At 44.6% G+C, this 20,672-nt stretch overlaps 1 protein-coding gene across 1 annotated transcript in view; it reads left to right on the top strand.

The window, feature by feature from the left end:
- The window catches only part of LOC122936381 (probable cation-transporting ATPase 13A5), a 652,597-nt gene extending 632,540 nt beyond the window's left edge, over positions 1 to 20,057 (top strand). The window contains exon 30 of the mRNA XM_044292565.1: positions 19,639 to 20,057. Coding sequence (XP_044148500.1) covers positions 19,639 to 19,815 — 177 coding nt within the window. The 3' untranslated portion in view covers positions 19,816 to 20,057. The remainder of the gene's footprint in view (positions 1 to 19,638) is intronic.
- The last annotated feature ends 615 nt before the right edge of the window (positions 20,058 to 20,672 follow it).

Here is a 20,672-nt window from a genome sequence, read left to right as displayed (position 1 = left end):
CAGATTGTCTGTTACGGGACCTTTCTCCTCTGCCTGGGTTCTGGGCCTAAATTTATGAAAATTGACTCTTACAGTGGTGGGTGACGTGAAGCCTGATTCTCTGCTATGATATGAAGACTGATTCTCTGCTGACATGAAGCCAGATTGTCTGTTACGGGACCTTTCTCCTCTGCCTGGGTTCTGGGCCTAAATTTATGAAAATTGACTCTTACAGTGGTGGGTGACGTGAAGCCTGATTCTCTGCTATGATATGAAGACTGATTCTCTGCTGACATGAAGCCAGATTGTCTGTTACGGGACCTTTCTCCTCTGCCTGGGTTCTGGGCCTAAATTTATGAAAATTGACTCTTACAGTGGTGGGTGACGTGAAGCCTGATTCTCTGCTATGATATGAAGACTGATTCTCTGCTGACATGAAGCCAGATTGTCTGTTACGGGACCTTTCTCCTCTGCCTGGGTTCTGGGCCTAAATTTATGAAAATTGACTCTTACAGTGGTGGGTGACGTGAAGCCTGATTCTCTGCTATGATATGAAGACTGATTCTCTGCTGACATGAAGCCAGATTGTCTGTTACGGGACCTTTCTCCTCTGCCTGGGTTCTGGGCCTAAATTTATGAAAATTGACTCTTACAGTGGTGGGTGACGTGAAGCCTGATTCTCTGCTATGATATGAAGACTGATTCTCTGCTGACATGAAGCCAGATTCTCTGTTACGGGACCTCTCTCCTCTGCCTGGGTGCTGGGCCTAAATTTATGACAATGGACTGTTGCAGTGGTGGCTGACGTGAAGCCTGATTCTCTGCTATGACATGCAGACTGATTCTCTGCTGACATGAAGCCAGATTCTCTGTTACGGGACCTCTCTCCTCTGCCTGTGTGTGTGCTGGGCCTAAATATATGCCAATGGACTGTTGCAGTGGTGGCTGACGTGAAGCCTCATTCTCTGCTATGACATGCAGACTAATTCTCTGCTGACATGAAGACAGATTCTCTGTTACGGGACCTCTCTCCTCTGCCTGGGTGCCGGGGCCTAAATATCTGAGAATGGACTGTTCCAGTGGTGGGTGACGGGAAGCCAGATTCTCTGCTATGGAACCTCTCTCCAATTGATTTTGGTTAATTTTTATTTATTTAATTTTTATTTTAATTCATTTCCCTATCCACATTTGTTTGCAGGGGATTTACCTACATGTTGCTGCCTTTTGCAGCCCTCTAGCTCTTTCCTGGGCTGTTTTACAGCCTTTTTAGTGCCGAAAAGTTCGGGTCCCCATTGACTTCAATGGGGTTCGGGTTCGGGACGAAGTTCGGATCGGGTTCGGATCCCGAACCCGAACATTTCCGGGATGTTCGGCCGAACTTCTCGAACCCGAACATCCAGGTGTTCGCTCAACTCTACAAGCGACCAAAAAGTCATATGCACCCTAAAATAGTACCAATCAAACCATAATCTCATACCAAAAAAAATGAGCCCCTACATAAGACAGTCACCCGGAAAAGAAACTATGGCTTTCAAAATGATATATTTTTACTTAATTTTACCACTGTCATGAAGTACAATATGTGACAAGAAAACACTCTCAGAATGGCCTGGATAAGTAAAAGCGTTTTAACGTTATTACCACATAAAGTGACACATGTCAGATTTGCTAAAAATGGCCTGGGCAGAAAGGTTAACCGCTTTAAGTCCGCCCATAGGATATAAACGTCCTATGGGTGGACCTCTATTTCTGAACGGACGTTTCTGAACGTCCTTTCAGAAATAGCAGCTGCACGCTAATCGTGCAGCTGCTGATCGGGTTGCCCGCTGTCAGTGACAGCAGGGCAACCCAGAGAGAAGGCAGGGACAGTGCCCAGGTGTCCCTGCCTTCCGGATCGCTGCAGACACAGCGCTCACCGAGCGCTGTGTCTGCAGAGCAGGAAGCGCTGTGCGCTTCCTGTTCCGGCCCGGCGGTCATGTGACCGCCGGGACCGGAGCTGCAGGAGCTGTGTGAGGTCTTACAGAGACCTCGATCAGCCCTGCACTGAGGCTGTACAGTGCTGTATTGCGCTGTATAGCCTCTCTGGGGGTTGCATTTCTTCTGTAACTGGGGCTACTATGTCAGCCCCAGTTACAGGAGAAATCAATAGTGAAAAAAAAAGAAAAAGTGAAGCAAATGTCCCCCAGAGGTCTTGTATGACCTTATGGGGGACGAAAAGTGTAAAAAAAAAAAAAAAAAAAATAAAGGGTTGAAAAAAATAAAATAAAAAAAAGTGTCACGTAAAAATAAAAAGGTCCCCAAGTAAGGAATAAAAAAATAATTAAAAATAGAAAAAATAAAATAAAATAGACATATTTGGTATTGCCACGTCTGTAAAAACCAGCTCTATAAAAATATCACTTGAGCTAACCCCTCGGGTGAACACCGTAAAAAAACCCCCAAAAAACAGTGTCAAAACAAGCAATTTTTGTCACCTTGAATCACAAAATATGCAACACCAAGTGATCAAAAATGCGTATGTCCCACAAAATGGTACCAATAAAACCGTCACCTCATCCCGCAAAAAATGAGCCCCTACATAAGAAAATCTCTCAAAAAATAAAAAAACTATAGCTCTTAGAACATGGAGACACTAAAACATCATTTTTTGGTTTAAAAAATGCTATTATTGTGTTAAAGTGAAACAAATAAAAAAAAGTATACATATTAGGTATTGCCGCGTCCGTAAAAACCAGCTCTATAAAAATATTACATGAGCTAACCCCTCAGATGAACACCGTAAAAAAAAAAAAAAATGTGTCAAAACAAGCAATTTTTGTCACCTTGCATCACAAAAGGTGCAACACCAAGTGATCAAAAACGCGTATGTCCCACAAAATGGTACCAATAAAACAGTCACCTCATCCCGCAAAAAATGAGCCCCTACATAAGAAAATCTCTCAAAAAATTAAAAAAACTATAGCTATCAGAACATGGACACATTAAAACATAATTTTTTTGTTTCAAAAATGCTATTATTGTGTAAAACTTCAATAAATGAGAAAAAGTATACATATTAGGTATCGCCACGTCCGTAACAATCTGCTCTATAAAAATGTCACTTGACTGAACCCCTCAGGTGAACGCTGTAAAAATAAATAAATAGAAACTGTGCTAAAACAACCAATTTTTTGGTCACCTTGCCCCATAAAGTGTTATAATGAATGATCAAAAAATCATATGTACCCAAAAATAGTACTAATAAAACTGGCACCTTATCCCCTAATTTCCAAAATGGAGTCACTTCTTGGGAGTTTCTACTGTAAGGGTGCATCAGGGGGCTTCAAATGGGACATGGCATCTAAAAACCATGTGGAGTTCCTTTTCTTCTGCGCCCTGCCGTGTGCCCATACAGCAGTTTATGACCACATGTGGGGTGTTTCTGTAAACCGCAGAATCTGGGTAATAAATATTGAGTTTTGTTTGGCTGTTAACCATCGATGTGTTAAAGAAAAAATTGGATTAAAATGGAAAATCTGCCCAAAAAGTGAAATTTAAAAATTTGATCTCCATTTTCCTTTAATTATTGTGGAACGCATAAAGGGTTAACAAAGTTGTAAAATCAGTTTTGAGTAACTTGAGGGGTGTAGTTTCTACAATGGGGTCATTTATGGGGGTATCCACTATGTAGGTCCCACAAAGTGACTTCAGACCTGAACTGGTCCTTATAAAGTGGGTTTTGGCAATTTTCTTAAAAATTTGAAGAATTTCTTCTAAACTTCTAAGCCTTCTAACGTCCTAAAAAAATAAAATGACATTTCCAAAATGATGCCAACATAAAGTAGACATATGGGGAATGTTAAGTAATAAATATTTTATGAGGTATCACTTTCTGTTTTAAAAGCAGAGAAATGGAAATTTAGAAAATTGCAAATATTTCAAATTTTTGGGTAAATTTGGGATGTTTTCATAAATAAAGGTGAAATATTTTGACTCAAATTTATGACTATCATGAAGTACAATGTGTCACGAGAAAACAATCTCTGAATGACTTGGATAAATAAAGGCGTTCCAAAGTTATTACCACATGAAGTGAGATATGTCAGTTTTGCAAAATTAGGCCTGGTCAGGAAGGGGGCAAATGGCCCAGATGGGAAGTGGTTAAAAATGGCTTGGTCCTAAAATCCTTAAACCCCCTTTCTCTGATTATTTTGTTTACATATTAACATGTCACATTAATCCTAGAAATTTCAAACCTGCAAATGAAAAGCTGTTTTTAATGTGACAAATTACTATGTGCATTTAACCCAGTTTTTATGCTGATTACATTTTCACTAATGTACTTTTTCATTATTTGGAGAGTTCTTCCAACATATAGAAAAATGCCAGAGTACTCTAGCATTTAAATAATCACTGAATTTTAGCAATCAGAAAGTGCCCATGAATATTTAGAGTGTTCTTATAGCTATTAGAGCAGGTTCACATCAGCGTTATGAATTCCGTTTTTGTTTTCCGTTATAACATGGTTATAATGGAAAATAACAGAATCCATAAGACGGAAGTCAAATCGGGCAGCAGAACCGATCCGCCCTGGTATCCATTATGCAGAAGTCCAGTTCTGCATAACAGAAACCAGGACGGATCTGTTATGCTGGTTATAGACTTGTAGTAGATGACGGAATGCAAAATGGAAGCCTTTAACCACTTCAGCCCCGCTAGCTGAAACCCCCTTCATGACCAGAGCACTTTTTACACTTCTGCACTACACTCCTTTCACCGTTTATCGCTCGGTCATGCAACTTACCACCCAAATGAATTTTACCTCCTTTTCTTCTCACTAATGGAGCTTTCATTTGGTGGTATTTTATTGCTGCTGACATTTTTACTTTTTTTGTTATTAATCGAAATGTAACGATTTTTTTGCAAAAAAATGACATTTTTCACTTTCAGCTGTAAAATTTTGCAAAAAAAACGACATCCATATATAAATTTTTCGCTAAATTTATTGTTCTACATGTCTTTGATAAAAAAAAAATGTTTGGGCAAAAAAAAAAATGGTTTGGGTAAAAGTTATAGCGTTTACAAACTATGGTACAAAAATGTGAATTTCCGCTTTTTGAAGCAGCTCTGATTTTCTGAGCACCTGTCATGATTCCTGAGGTTCTACAATGCCCCGACAGTAGAAAAACCGCACAAATGACCCCATTTCGGAAAGTAGACACCCTAAGGTATTCGCTGATGGGCATAGTGAGTTCATAGAACTTTTTATTTTTTGTCACAAGTTAGCGGAAAATGATGATGATTTTTTATTTTTATTTTTTTCTTACAAAGTCTCATATTCCACTAACTTGCGACAAAAAATAAAAAATTCTAGGAACTCGCCATGCCCCTCACGGAATACCTTGGGGTGTCTCCTTTCCAAAATGGGGTCACTTGTGGGGTAGTTATACTGCCCTGGCAATTTAGGGGCCCAAATGTGTGAGAAGAACTTTGCAATCAAAATGTGTAAAAAATGACCGGTGAAATCCGAAAGGTGCACTTTGGAATATGTGCCCCTTTGCCCACCTTGGCTGCAAAAAAGTGTCACACATGTGGTATCACCGTACTCAGGAAAAGTTGGGGAATGTGTTTTGGGGTGTCATTTTACATATACCCATGCTGGGTGAGAAAAATATCTTGGTCAAATGCCAACTTTGTATAAAAATTTGGAAAAGTTATCTTTTGCCAAGATATTTCTCTCACCCAGCATGGTTATATGTAAAATGACACCCCAAAACACATTCCCCAACTTCTCCTGAGTACGGTGATACCAGATGTGTGACATTTTTTTGCAGCCAAGGTGGGCAAAGGGGCACATATTCCAAAGTGCACCTTTCGGATTTCACAGGCCATTTTTTACAGATTTTGATTGCAAAGTTCTTCTCACACATTTGGGCCCCTAAATTGCCAGGGCAGTATAACTACCCCACAAGTGACCCCATTTTGGAAAGGAGACACCCCAAGGTATTCCGTGAGGGGCATGGCGAGTTCCTAGAATTTTTTATTTTTTGTCGCAAGTTAGTGGAATATGAGACTTTGTAAGGAAAAAAGAAAAAAAAAGAAAAATCATCATTTTCCGCTAACTTGTGACAAAAAATAAAAAATTCTAGGAACTCGCCGTGCCCCTCACGGAATACCTTGGGGTGTCTTCTTTCCAAAGTGGGGTCACTTGTGGGGTAGTTATACTGCCCTGGCAATTTAGGGGCCCAAATGTGTGAGAAGAACTTTGCAATCAAAATCTGTAAAAAATGGCCTGTGAAATCCGAAAGGTGCACTTTGGAATATGTGCCCCTTTGCCCACCTTGGCTGCAAAAAAATGTCACACATCTGGTATCACCGTACTCAGGAGAAGTTGGGGAATGTGTTTTGGGGTGTCATTTTACATATAACCATGCTGGGTGAGAGAAATATCTTGGCAAAAGATAACTTTTCCAAATTTTTATACAAAGTTGGCATTTGACCAAGATATTTTTCTCACCCAGCATGGGTATATGTAAAATGACACCCCAAAACACATTGCCCAACTTCTCCTGAGTACGGCAATACCACATGTGTGACACTTTTTTGCAGCCTAGATGCGCAAAGGGGCCCAAATTCCTTTTAGGAGGGCATTTTTAGACATTTGGATCCCAGACTTCTTCTCACACTTTCAGGCCCCTAAAATGCCAGGGCAGTATAAATACCCCACATGTGACCCCACTTTGGAAAGAAGACACCCCAAGGTATTCAATGAGGGGCCTGGCGAGTTCCTAGAAATTATTATTTTTTTGCATAAGTTAGCGGATATTGATTTTTTTTGTTTTTTTCTCACAAAGTCTCACTTTCCGCTAACTTAGGACAAAAATTTCAATCTTTCATGTACTCAATATGCCCCTCACGGAATACCTTGGGGTGTCTTCTTTCCGTAATGGGGTCACATGTGGGGTATTTATACTGCCCTGGCTTTTTAGGGGCCCTAAAGCGTGAGAAGAAGTCTGGAATATAAATGTCTAAAAATGTTTACGCATTTGGATTCCGTGAGGGGTATGGTGAGATCATGTGAGATTTTATTTTTTGACACAAGTTAGTGGAATATGAGACTTAGTAAGAAAAAACAAAAACAAACAAAAGATTTCCGCTAACTTGTGCCAAAAAAAATGTCTGAATGGAGCCTTACAGGGGGGGGGTGATCAATGACAGGGGGGTGATCAATGACAGGGGGGTGATCACCCATATAGACTCCCTTATCACCCCCCTGTCATTGATCACCCCCCTGGTAAGGCTCCATTCAGACGTCCGTATAATTTTTACGGATCCATGGATCGGATCCGCAAAACACATGCGGACGTCTGAATGGAGCCTTACAGGGGGGTGATCAATGACAGGGGGGTGATCAATGACAGGGGGGTGATCACCCATATAGACTCCCTGATCACCCCCCTGTCATTGATCACCCCCCTGTAAGGCTCCATTCAGACGTCCGTATGATTTTTACGGATACATGGATCGGATCTGCAAAACACATGCGGACGTCTGAATGGAGCCTTACAGGGGGGTTATCAGTGACAGGGGGTGATCAGGGTGATCACCCCCCTGTCACTGATCACCCCCCCTGTAAGGCTCCATTCAGACGTCCGTATGATTTTTACAGATCCATGGATACATGGAACGGATCCGCAAAACACATGCGGACGTCTGAATGGAGCCTTACAGGGGGGTTATCAATGACAGGGGGTGATCAGGGTGATCACCCCCCTGTCACTGATCACCCCCCCTGTAAGGCTCCATTCAGACGTCCGCATGATTTTTACGGATCCATGGATACATGGATCGGATCCACAAAACACATGCGGACGTCTGAATGGAGCCTTACAGGGGGGTGATCAATGACAGGGGGGTGATCAGGGAGTGTATATGGGTGGTCACCCGCCTGTCATTGATCACCCCCTGTAAGGCTCCATTCAGACGTCCGCATGTGTTTTGCGGTTCCGATCCATGTATCCATGTATCCGTAAAAATCATACGGACGTCTGAATGGAGCCTTACAGGGGGGTGATCAATGACAGGGGGGTGATCAATGACAGGGGGTGATCAGGGAGTGTATATGGGTGATCACCCGCCTGTCATTGATCACCCCCCTGTAAGGCTCCATTCAGACGTCCGCATGTGTTTTGCGGATCCGATCCATGTATCCGTGGATCCGTAAAAATCATACGGACGTCTGAACGGAGCCTGACAGGGGGGTGATCAATGACAGGGGGGTGATCAGGGAGTTTATATGGGGTGATCATGGGTGATCAGGGGTTCATAAAGGGTTAATAAGTGACGGGGGGGTGTAGTGTAGTGTAGTGTTTGGTGCGACTTTACTGACCTACCTGTGTCCTCTGGTGGTCGATCCTAACAAAAGGGACCACCAGAGGACCAGGTAGGAGGTATATTAGACGCTATTATCAAAACAGCGTCTAATATACCTGTTAGGGGTTAAAAAATTCGGATCTGCAGCCTGCCAGCGAGCGATCGCCGCTGGCAGGCTGGAGATCCACTCGCTTACCTTCCGTTCCTGTGAGCGCGCGCGCCTGTGTGCGTGCGTTCACAGGAAATCCCGGCCCTCGCGAGATGACGCGTATATGCGTCGTCGTGCGCAGAGCTGCCGCCTCCGGACCGCACATCTGCGTTAGGCGGTCCGGAGGCGGTAAAAAGGCATTCCGTTTTGCTTTCCGTCATAATAGAAATCTATGGGAATCATAACGAATCTGTCTGGTTTCTGTTATGCAGAACGGGAAAAAAAAGTCCTGTCAACAAGACTTTGTTTTCCGTCTTGCATAACGGGAACCAGACGAATCCGTTATCATTCCCATAGACTTCTATTATGACAGATCTAAACAGAATACCTCTTAAAGGCTTCCGTTTTGACTTCCGTCTTATGGATTCCATTATTTTCGGTTATAACCATGTTATACCGGAAAACTAAACCGGAATCCATAACGCTGATATGAACCCTCCCTTAGATATAACGTTATTGGTGTGGGCCAGACACATGCACAGCCACTTTCTGTTGTGACAGGGGTACAGTGGGCTCCAGGTTCCAGATGTGGGATTTAATTTCTCCCGAAAATTAGTACAGGTGAAACTCGAAAAATTTGAATATTGTGCAAAGTTCATTAATTACAGTAATGCAACTTAAAAGGTGAAACTAATATATGAGGGAGACTCATTACATGCAAAGCGAGATATTTCAAGCCTTTATTTGTTATAATTTGGATGATTATGGCTTACAGCTTATGAAAACCCCAAAGTCACAATTTTGAGGTACCCTTTGCTCAGGGATTATGGATTAATTAGCTGACTAGAGTGTGACACTTTGAGCCTAGAATATTGAACCTTTTCACAAAATTAAAATTTGAAGCTGCATTAATTCAATTCCTTTTAATTTGCATTACTGAAATAAGTGGACTTTTGCACGATATTCACATTTTGGAGTTTCACCTGTAGTATGAAATAGCAACTTAATAATATAAAACAAAGCTCTCCCTATTTGTGGCTTCAGGTGGTCCAAAGTTTATCATTTCAAGGGGTATTCCGACTGTGGATATTTATGACAGATTCATTATGATATGCCTTACATTTCTGATGGATGCAGCCCTACCTCTGAGATTTGCACCTATCCAAAGAATGGGGGTTCTCTAACCCCATTCCACCTGGTGAGGTAGCTCAGCGGTGAGACCCTCATATATCATGTAATTAAGGCATATCCAATGTACCATATATAACAGTGAGTGATGACAACACCTATAAAGCGATGTGGAATATGTTGGCACTACATAAATTAGTAATTAGAGTTGAGCGAACACCTGGATGTTCGGGTTCGAGAAGTTCGGCCGAACATCCCGGAAATGTTCGGGTTCGGGATCCGAACCCGATCCGAACTTCGTCCCGAACCCGAACCCCATTGAAGTCAATGGGGACCCGAACTTTTCGGCACTAAAAAGGCTGTAAAACAGCCCAGGAAAGAGCTAGAGGGCTGCAAAAGGCAGCAACATGTAGGTAAATCCCCTGCAAACAAATGTGGATAGGGAAATGAATTAAAATAAAAATTAAATAAATAAAAATTAACCAAAATCAATTGGAGAGAGGTTCCATAGCAGAGAATCTGGCTTCCCGTCACCCACCACTGGAACAGTCCATTCTCAGATATTTAGGCCCCGGCACCCAGGCAGAGGAGAGAGGTCCCGTAACAGAGAATCTGTCTTCATGTCAGCAGAGAATTAGTCTGCATGTCATAGCAGAGAATGAGGCTTCACGTCAGCCACCACTGCAACAGTCCATTGGCATATATTTAGGCCTAGCACACAGGCAGAGCAGAGAGGTCCCGTAACAGACAATCTGGCTTCATGTCAGCAGAGAATCAGTCTGCATGTCATAGCAGAGAATGAGGCTTCACGTCACCCACCACTGCAACAGTCCATTGGCATATATTTAGGCCTAGCACACAGGCAGAGCAGAGAGGTCCCGTAACAGACAATCTGGCTTCATGTCAGCAGAGAATCAGTCTGCATGTCATAGCAGAGAATGAGGCTTCACGTCACCCACCACTGCAACAGTCCATTGGCATATATTTAGGCCTAGCACACAGGCAGAGCAGAGAGGTCCCGTAACAGACAATCTGGCTTCATGACAGCAGAGAATTAGTCTGCATGTCATAGCAGAGAATGAGGCTTCACGTCAGCCACCACTGCAACAGTCCATTGGCATATATTTAGGCCCAGCACCCAGGCAGAGGAGAGAGGTCCCGTAACAGACAATCTGGCTTCATGTCAGCAGAGAATTAGTCTGCATGTCATAGCAGAGAATCAGGCTTCACGTCAGCCACCACTGCAACAGTCCATTGTCATAAATTTAGGCCCAGCACCCAGGCAGAGGAGAGAGGTCCCGTAACAGACAATCTGGCTTCATGTCAGCAGAGAATTAGTCTGCATGTCATAGCAGAGAATGAGGCTTCACGTCAGCCACCACTGCAACAGTCCATTGGCATATATTTAGGCCTAGCACACAGGCAGAGCAGAGAGGTCCCGTAACAGACAATCTGGCTTCATGACAGCAGAGAATCAGTCTGCATGTCATAGCAGAGAATCAGGCTTCACGTCAGCCACCACTGCAACAGTCCATTGTCATAAATTTAGGCCCAGAACCCAGGCAGAGGAGAAAGGTCCCGTAACAGACAATCTGGCTTCATGTCAGCAGAGAATCAGTCTTCATATCATAGCAGAGAATCAGGCTTCACGTCACCCACCACTGCAACAGTCAATTTTCATAAATTTAGGCCCAGAACCCAGGCAGAGGAGAAAGGTCCCGTAACAGACAATCTGGCTTCATGTCAGCAGAGAATCAGTCTTCATATCATAGCAGAGAATCAGGCTTCACGTCACCCACCACTGCAACAGTCAATTGTCATAAATTTAGGCCCAGCACCCAGGCAGAGGAGAGAGCTCCCGTAACAGAGGATCTGGCTTCATGTCAGCAGAGAATCAGTCTGCATGTCATAGCAGAGAATGAGGCTTCACGTCACCCACCACTGCAACAGTCCATTGGCATATATTTAGGCCTAGCACACAGGCAGAGGAGAGGTTCATTCAACTTTGGGTAGCCTCGCAATATAATGGTAAAATGAAAATAAAAATAGGATTGAATGAGGAAGTGCCCTGGAGTCCAATAATATATGGTTATGGGGAGGTAGTTAATGTCTAATCTGGACAAGGGACGGACAGGTCCTGTGGGATCCATGCCTGGTTCATTTTTATGAACGTCAGCTTGTCCACATTGGCTGTAGACAGGCGGCTGCGTTTGTCTGTAATGACGCCCCCTGCCGTGCTGAATACACGTTCAGACAAAACGCTGGCTGCCGGGCAGGCCAGCACCTCCAAGGCATAAAAGGCTAGCTCTGGCCACGTGGACAATTTAGAGACCCAGAAGTTGAATGGGGCCGAACCATCAGTCAGTACGTGGAGGGGTGTGCACACGTACTGTTCCACCATGTTAGTGAAATGTTGCCTCCTGCTAACACGTTGCGTATCAGGTGGTGGTGCAGTTAGCTGTGGCGTGTTGACAAAAGTTTTCCACATCTCTGCCATGCTAACCCTGCCCTCAGAGGAGCTGGCCGTGACACAGCTGCCTTGGCGACCTCTTGCTCCTCCTCTGCCTTGGCCTTGGGCTTCCACTTGTTCCCCTGTGACATTTGGGAATGCTCTCAGTAGCGTGTCTACCAACGTGCGCTTGTACTCGCGCATCTTCCTATCACGCTCCAGTGCAGGAAGTAAGGTGGGCACATTGTCTTTGTAGCGTGGATCCAGCAGGGTGGCAACCCAGTAGTCCGCACAGGTTAAAATGTGGGCAACTCTGCTGTCGTTGCGCAGGCACTGCAGCATGTAGTCGCTCATGTGTGCCAGGCTGCCCAGGGATAAGGACAAGCTGTCCTCTGTGGGAGGCGTATCGTCATCGTCCTGCCTTTCCCCCCAGCCACGCACCAGTGATGGACCCGAGCTGCGTTGGGTGCCACCCCGCTGTGACCATGCTTCATCCTCATCCTCCTCCACCTCCTCCTCATCCTCGTCCTCCTCGTCCTCCAGTAGTGGGCCCTGGCTGGCCACATTTGTACCTGGCCTCTGCTGTTGCCAAAAACCTCCCTCTGAGTCACTTCGAAGAGACTGGCCTGAAAGTGCTAAAAATGACCCCTCTTCCTCCTCCTCCTCCTCCTCCTCCTGGGCCACCTCCTCTTCCATCATCGCCCTAAGTGTTTTCTCAAGGAGACATAGAAGTGGTATTGTAACGCTGATAACGGTGTCATCGCCACTGGCCATGTTGGTGGAGTACTCGAAACAGCGCAACAGGGCACACAGGTCTCGCATGGAGGCCCAGTCATTGGTGGTGAAGTGGTGCTGTTCTGTAGTGCGACTGACCCGTGCGTGCTGCAGCTGAAACTCCACTATGGCCTGCTGCTGCTCGCACAGTCTGTCCAGCATGTGCAAGGTGGAGTTCCACCTGGTGGGCACGTCGCATATGAGGCGGTGAGCGGGAAGGCCGAAGTTACGCTGTAGCGCAGACAGGCGAGCAGCAGCAGGATGTGAACGCCGGAAGCGCGAACAGACGGCCCGCACTTTATGCAGCAGCTCTGACATGTCGGGGTAGTTGTGAATGAACTTCTGCACCACCAAATTCAGCACATGCGCCAAGCAAGGGATGTGCGTCAAATTGGCTAGTCCCAGAGCTGCAACGAGATTTCGCCCATTATCACACACCACCAGGCCGGGCTTGAGGCTCACCGGCAGCAACCACTCGTCGGTCTGTTGTTCTATACCCCGCCACAACTCCTGTGCGGTGTGGGGCCTGTCCCCCAAACATATGAGTTTCAGAATGGCCTGCTGACGTTTACCCCGGGCTGTGCTGAAGTTGGTGGTGAAGGTGTGTGGCTGACTGGATGAGCAGGTGGAAGAAGAGGAGGAGGAAGCCGAGAAGGAGGAGGTGGCAACAGGAGGCAAAGAATGTTGCCCTGCGATCCTTGGCGGCGGAAGGACGTGCGCCAAACAGCTCTCCGCCTGGGGCCCAGCTGCCACTACATTTACCCAGTGTGCAGTTAGGGAGATATAGCGTCCCTGGCCGTGCTTACTGGTCCACGTATCTGTGGTTAGGTGGACCTTGCTACAGATGGCGTTGCGCAGTGCACACTTTATTTTATGGGATACTTGGTTGTGCAGGGAAGGCACGGCTCTCTTGGAGAAGTAGTGCCGGCTGGGAACAACATACTGTGGGACAGCAAGCGACATGAGCTGTTTGAAGCTGTCTGTGTCCACCAGCCTAAATGACAGCATTTCATAGGCCAGTAGTTTAGAAATGCTGGCATTCAGGGCCAGGGATCGAGGGTGGCTAGGTGGGAATTTACGCTTTCTATCAAATGTTTGTGAGATGGAGAGCTGAACGCTGGCGTGTGACATGGTTGAGACGCTTGGTGACGGAGGTGGTGGTGGTGGTGGTGTTGGTGGTACATCCCCTGTTTGCTGGGCGGCAGGTGCCAACGTTCCTCCAGAGGCGGAGGAAGAGGCCGAGGCGGCAGCAGCAGAATAGGCCGAGGCGGCAGCAGCAGAAGAGGTAGCAGGGGGAGCCTGAGTGACTTCCTTGGTTTTAAGGTGTTTACTCCACTGCAGTTCATGCTTTGCATGCAGGTGCCTGGTCATGCAGGTTGTGCTCAGGTTCAGAACGTTAATGCCTCGCTTCAGGCTCTGATGGCACAGCGTGCAAACCACTCGGGTCTTGTCGTCAGCACATTGTTTGAAGAAGTGCCATGCCAGGGAACTCCTTGAAGCTGCCTTTGGGGTGCTCGGTCCCAGATGGCGGCGGTCAGTAGCAGGCGGAGTCTCTTGGCGGCGGGTGTTCTGCTTTTGCCCACTGCTCCCTCTTTTGCTACGCTGTTGGCTCGGTCTCACCACTGCCTCTTCCTCCGAACTGTGAAAGTCAGTGGCACGACCTTCATTCCATGTGGGGTCTAGGACCTCATCGTCCCCTGCATCGTCTTCCACCCAGTCTTGATCCCTGACCTCCTGTTCAGTCTGCACACTGCAGAAAGACGCAGCAGTTGGCACCTGTGTTTCGTCATCATCAGAGACATGCTGAGGTGGTATTCCCATGTCCTCATCATCAGGAAACATAAGTGGTTGTGCGTCAGTGCATTCTATGTCTTTCACCGCTGGGGAAGGGCTAGGTGGATGCCCTTGGGAAACCCTGCCAGCGGAGTCTTCAAACAGCATAAGAGACTGCTGCATAACTTGAGGCTGAGACAGTTTCCCTGGTATGCATGGGGGTGATGTGACAGACTGATGGGGTTGGTTTTCAGGCGCCATCTGTGCGCTTTCTGCAGAAGACTGGGTGGGAGATAATGTGAACGTGCTGGATCCACTGTCGGCCACCCAATTGACTAATGCCTGTACCTGCTCAGGCCTTACCATCCTTAGAACGGCATTGGGCCCCACCATATATCGCTGTAAATTCTGGCGGCTACTGGGACCTGAGGTAGTTGGTACACTAGGACGTGTGGATGTGGCAGAACGGCCACGTCCTCTCCCAGCACCAGAGGGTCCACTAACACCACCACGACCATGTCCACGTCCGCGTCCCTTACTAGATGTTTTTCTCATTGTTATGGTTCACCACAACAACAAATATATTATTTGGCCCAATGTATTGTATTCAAATTCAGCGGGATATAAATTTGAGGCCTAGTATTTAGGCGCTGGGTGACCGGTATGGATTTAGTGACAGAATTAGACTTGGAAATGCACAGAAGCGTGTGTGTGTGAAGTTATTCTGAATGACCCAATGTGCACCTTGAATATTATATACCCTTTTAGGGATAGATTTCAAATAGCTCTGATATAGCAGAAACCACTAAATTATGAAATTGCTAAATTGGGAATTGTACTTCAACCCAGAACAAAAAATGTGCTTTGACGGACACTAAATATCTTGCCCAGCAACAACAGTACAGCGGTGGGTAACGAGAGATTTAGAGGGAATTAAATTTGAGGCCTAGTATTTAGGCGCTGGGTCACCGGTATGGATTTAGTGACAGAATTAGACTTGGAAATGCACAGAAGCGTGTGTGTGAAGTTATTCTGAATGACCCAATGTGCACCTTCAATATTATATACCCTTTTTGGGATAGATTTCAAATAGCTCTGATATAGCAGGAACCACTAAATTATGAAATTGCTAAATTGGGAATTGTACTTCAACCCAGAACAAAAAATGTGCTTTGACGGGCACTAAATAACTTTCCCAGCTACAACAGGACAACGGTAACGAGAGATTTAGAGGGATTTAAATTTGAGGCCTAGTATTTAGGCGCTGGGTGACAGGTATGGGTTTAGTGACAGAATTAGACTTGGAAATACACAGTAGCGGGTGTGTGTGAAGTTATTCTGAATGACCCTATGTGCACCTTCAATATTATATACCCTTTTAGGGATAGATTTCAAATAGCTCTGATATAGCAGAAACCACTAAATTATGAAATTGCTAAATTGGGAATTGTACTTCAACCCAGAACAAAAAATGTGCTTTGACGGACACTAAATATCTTGCCCAGCAACAACAGTACACCGGTGGGTAACGAGAGATTTAGAGGGAATTAAATTTGAGGCCTAGTATTTAGGCGCTGGGTCACCGGTATGGATTTAGTGACAGAATTAGACTTGGAAATACACAGTAGCGGGTGTGTGTGAAGTTATTCTGAATGACCCTATGTGCACCTTCAATATTATATACCCTTTTTGGGATAGATTTCAAATAGCTCTGATATAGCAGGAACCACTAAATTATGAAATTGCTAAATTGGGAATTGTACTTCAACCCAGAACAAAAAATGTGCTTTGACGGGCACTAAATAACTTTCCCAGCTACAACAGGACAACGGTAACGAGAGATTTAGAGGGATTTAAATTTGAGGCCTAGTATTTAGGCGCTGGGTGACAGGTATGGGTTTAGTGACAGAATTAGACTTGGAAATACACAGTAGCGGGTGTGTGTGAAGTTATTCTGAATGACCCTATGTGCACCTTCAATATTATATACCCTTTTTGGGATAGATTTCAAATAGCTCTGATATAGCAGAAACCACTAAATTATGAAATTGCTAAATTGGGAATTGTACTTCAACCCAGAACAAAAAATGTGCTTTGACGGACACTAAATATCTTGCCCAGCAACAACAGTACAGCGGTGGGTAACGAGAGATTTAGAGGGAATTAAATTTGAGGCCTAGTATTTAGGCGCTGGGTCACCGGTATGGATTTAGTGACAGAATTAGACTTGGAAATACACAGTAGCGGGTGTGTGTGAAGTTATTCTGAATGACCCTATGTGCACCTTCAATATTATATACCCTTTTTGGGATAGATTTCAAATAGCTCTGATATAGCAGGAACCACTAAATTATGAAATTGCTAAATTGGGAATTGTACTTCAACCCAGAACAAAAAATGTGCTTTGACGGGCACTAAATAACTTTCCCAGCTACAACAGGACAACGGTAACGAGAGATTTAGAGGGATTTAAATTTGAGGCCTAGTATTTAGGCGCTGGGTGACAGGTATGGGTTTAGTGACAGAATTAGACTTGGAAATACACAGTAGCGGGTGTGTGTGAAGTTATTCTGAATGACCCTATGTGCACCTTCAATATTATATACCCTTTTTGGGATAGATTTCAAATAGCTCTGATATAGCAGAAACCACTAAATTATGAAATTGCTAAATTGGGAATTGTACTTCAACCCAGAACAAAAAATGTGCTTTGACGGACACTAAATATCTTGCCCAGCAACAACAGTACAGCGGTGGGTAACGAGAGATTTAGAGGGAATTAAATTTGAGGCCTAGTATTTAGGCGCTGGGTCACCGGTATGGATTTAGTGACAGAATTAGACTTGGAAATACACAGTAGCGGGTGTGTGTGAAGTTACTCTGAATGACCCTATGTGCACCTTCAATATTATATACCCTTTTTGGGATAGATTTCAAAGAGCTCTGATATAGCAGGAACCACTAAATTATGAAATTGCTAAATTGGGAATTGTATTTCAACCCAGAACAAGAAATGTGCTTGAACGGACACTAAATAACTCGCCCAGCTACAGCACTAGGGACAGATTTAGCTGGATATAAATTTGAGGCCTAGTATTTAGGCGCTGGGTGACCGGTATGGATTTAGTGACAGAATTAGACTGGGATATGGCCAAAAAATGAACAGACTATTGCTGGTTAAATGCACTTGGTGTGACAGCTTCACCCTGATGTAGGCTTTAGCCAAAAAACAACCACACCATTGAGGGTTAAATGCACTTGGTGACAGGCGCAGCTTGCCCCTGATTTTGTATATGGCCAAAAAATGAACAGACTATTGCTGGTTAAATGCACTTGGTGTGACAGCTTCACCCTGATGTAGGCTTTAGCCAAAAAACAACCACACCATTGAGGGTTAAATGCACTTGGTGACAGGCGCAGCTTGCCCCTGATTTTGTATATGGCCAAAAAATGAACAGACTATTGCTGGTTAAATGCACTTGGTGTGACAGCTTCACCCTGATGTAGGCTTTAGCCAAAAAACAACCACACCATTGAGGGTTAAATGCACTTGGTGACAGGCGCAGCTTGCCCCTGATTTTGTATATGGCCAAAAAATGAACAGACTATTGCTGGTTAAATGCACTTGGTGTCACAGCTTCACCCTGATGTAGGCTTTAGCCAAAAAACAACCACACCATTGAGGGTTAAATGCACTTGGTCGCAGCTTGTGCTGGCGCACCACAAGACACAAAATGGCCGCCGATCACCCCAGAAAAATGAGACTGACAAACGGTCTGTGCAGCCTAAAAACAGTGAGCAATTGAGGATCAGCAGCTCAATGATCCACAGCTGCAGATCGATCAGTTAATCAAGTCCTTTGGAGGAGTTAATCTGCCTAATCTCGCCCTACTGTCGCAGCCGCAACCTCTCCCTACGCTAATCAGAGCAGAGTGACGGGCGGCGCTATGTGACTCCAGCTTAAATAGAGGCTGGGTCACATGGTGCTCTGGCCAATCACAGCCATGCCAATAGTAGGCATGGCTGTGATGGCCTCTTGGGGCAAGTAGTATGACGCTTGTTGATTGGCTGCTTTGCAGCCTTTCAAAAAGCGCCAAGAAAGCGTCACAAAAGCGCGAAGAAAGCGACGAACACCGAACCCGAACCCGGACTTTTACGAAAATGTCCGGGTTCGGGTCCGTGTCACGGACACCCCAAAATTCGGTACGAACCCGAACTATACAGTTCGGGTTCGCTCATCCCTATTAGTAATAAATATATTTTAGCTCTACGGCAGTTTGAGTAAAACATGGGATTTGTAGCTCTTTATCAGGAAAAAAGACCTGACCCCATGAAGATATACAGTATTCAGTGACAGACTATAAACTTAAAGTGTCCCAGGAAAAACACCCTAAAAGTGGCCCCATGTTGTAGATGGGTCCAAATTTACAGAAGACGGGGCAACATAAGTTGGCAAGGCCAACACAAGTAGGCAGGGCCAATAGAAGTGGGGAGGGCAAAAATACTGCAGTGCAGCACAAATTACTGCCACCCCTTCTGCAGTATTCAATCGTATTACTGTCCTGAGGACTGCAATATAGTTGAAGGGCACCTTTGGTCATAGGACAGGTGCATAAAGTACCTGATGTTCCTAGCATTAATAAATGCTGAAAGTAGAATTTGATCCAGATTTTTCCAAAACTTTGCTCATCTCTAGCTGAAAGCATCAGATCATTATGTACTCAGCTGGTGGCTGTGAGTAGGGCTTAGGTGGCTTCTCAGCATCAGCACATCTGGAAATTTCCCTGTAAGGTCTATAACCAGTCCACCCATGGATATATTATTAATGCACACAGAATTGTGGACTGGATATACCATAAATGTCACATAAGTTCTGGTCTCAAGTTTGGTATATAGTTTATACTTGGTTTTAAGGAGTAATTTTTGAGTTTTAACACACCTGAGCTGTATCAACACAGACTATAAAATATCATAGTTTACAGTTTAGAGGTATGAACGTGAAGAGTGATGTAATATTGTTGGTTATTTTCTCCAGGTCTTTGTGTACAACAGGAAACTTTGGTTGGTCATAAAGAAGATTTTTGATTACAAGTCAAAGAGCCAGTACAAAAAAATTCTATGGGCTTTGGAAAAACATACAGATAGCTCTTTACACAATGGGTTATTTCCTTCAGAGCAACAGTTTTCAGTTCAAGAAAGAGACTGTGTCTGATGAATCATACAAAGACAAAGGACATGAGAAGCAATGCTGAGAAATAAAATATCACTGTTTATTTTCTACTTTTTAAGTTTGTTTGGATTACTTATATTTTTGTCACTTAAATGCAACATAAAAATATTGGCTTTATGAATTAACCACCTCAGCCCCCCTAGCTTAAACACCCTTAATGTCCAGACCACTTTTTACAATTCTGCACTACACTACTTTCACGGTTTATTGCTCGGTCCTACAACTTAGGCTACTTTCACACTTGCGTTCAGAGTGGATCAATCTTGTGTCTGCACAGACGGATTCGCTCCTATAATGCAGACAATGGGATCCGTTCAGAACGGATCCGTCTGCATTATATTTTAGAAAAAATTCTGAAAAAGTGTGAAAGTTGCTCAGACTGATCCGTCCAGACTTTACATTGAAAGTCAATGGGGGACGGATCCGTTTGAAATTGAGCCATATTGTGTCAACTTCAAACGAATCCGTCCCCATTGACTTACATTGTAAGTCTGGACGGATCCGTTTGCCTCCGCACGGCCAGGCAGACACCCGAACGCTGCAAACAGTGTTTGGGTGTCCGCCTGCTGAGCGGAGGACAAACTGTGCCAGACTGATGCATTCTGAGCAGATCCGCATCCACTCAGAATGCATTAGGGCAGTACGGATGCGTTCGGGGCCGCTTGTGAGAGCCTTCAAACGGAACTCACAAGCGGAACCCGAACGCTAGTGTGAAAGTAGCCTTACCACCCAAATGAATTTAACCTTCTTTTCTTCTCACTAATAGAGCTTTCATTTGGTGGTGTTTCATTGCTGCTGACATTTTTACTTTTTTGTTATTAATCAAAATTTACAGATTT

This window comes from Bufo gargarizans, chromosome 4, assembly GCF_014858855.1.
Source record: "Bufo gargarizans isolate SCDJY-AF-19 chromosome 4, ASM1485885v1, whole genome shotgun sequence".
NCBI lineage: Eukaryota > Metazoa > Chordata > Amphibia > Anura > Bufonidae > Bufo > Bufo gargarizans.
The sequence above is the reverse complement of the archived record's forward strand: the minus strand, read 5'-3'. Positions and strand labels throughout refer to the sequence as shown.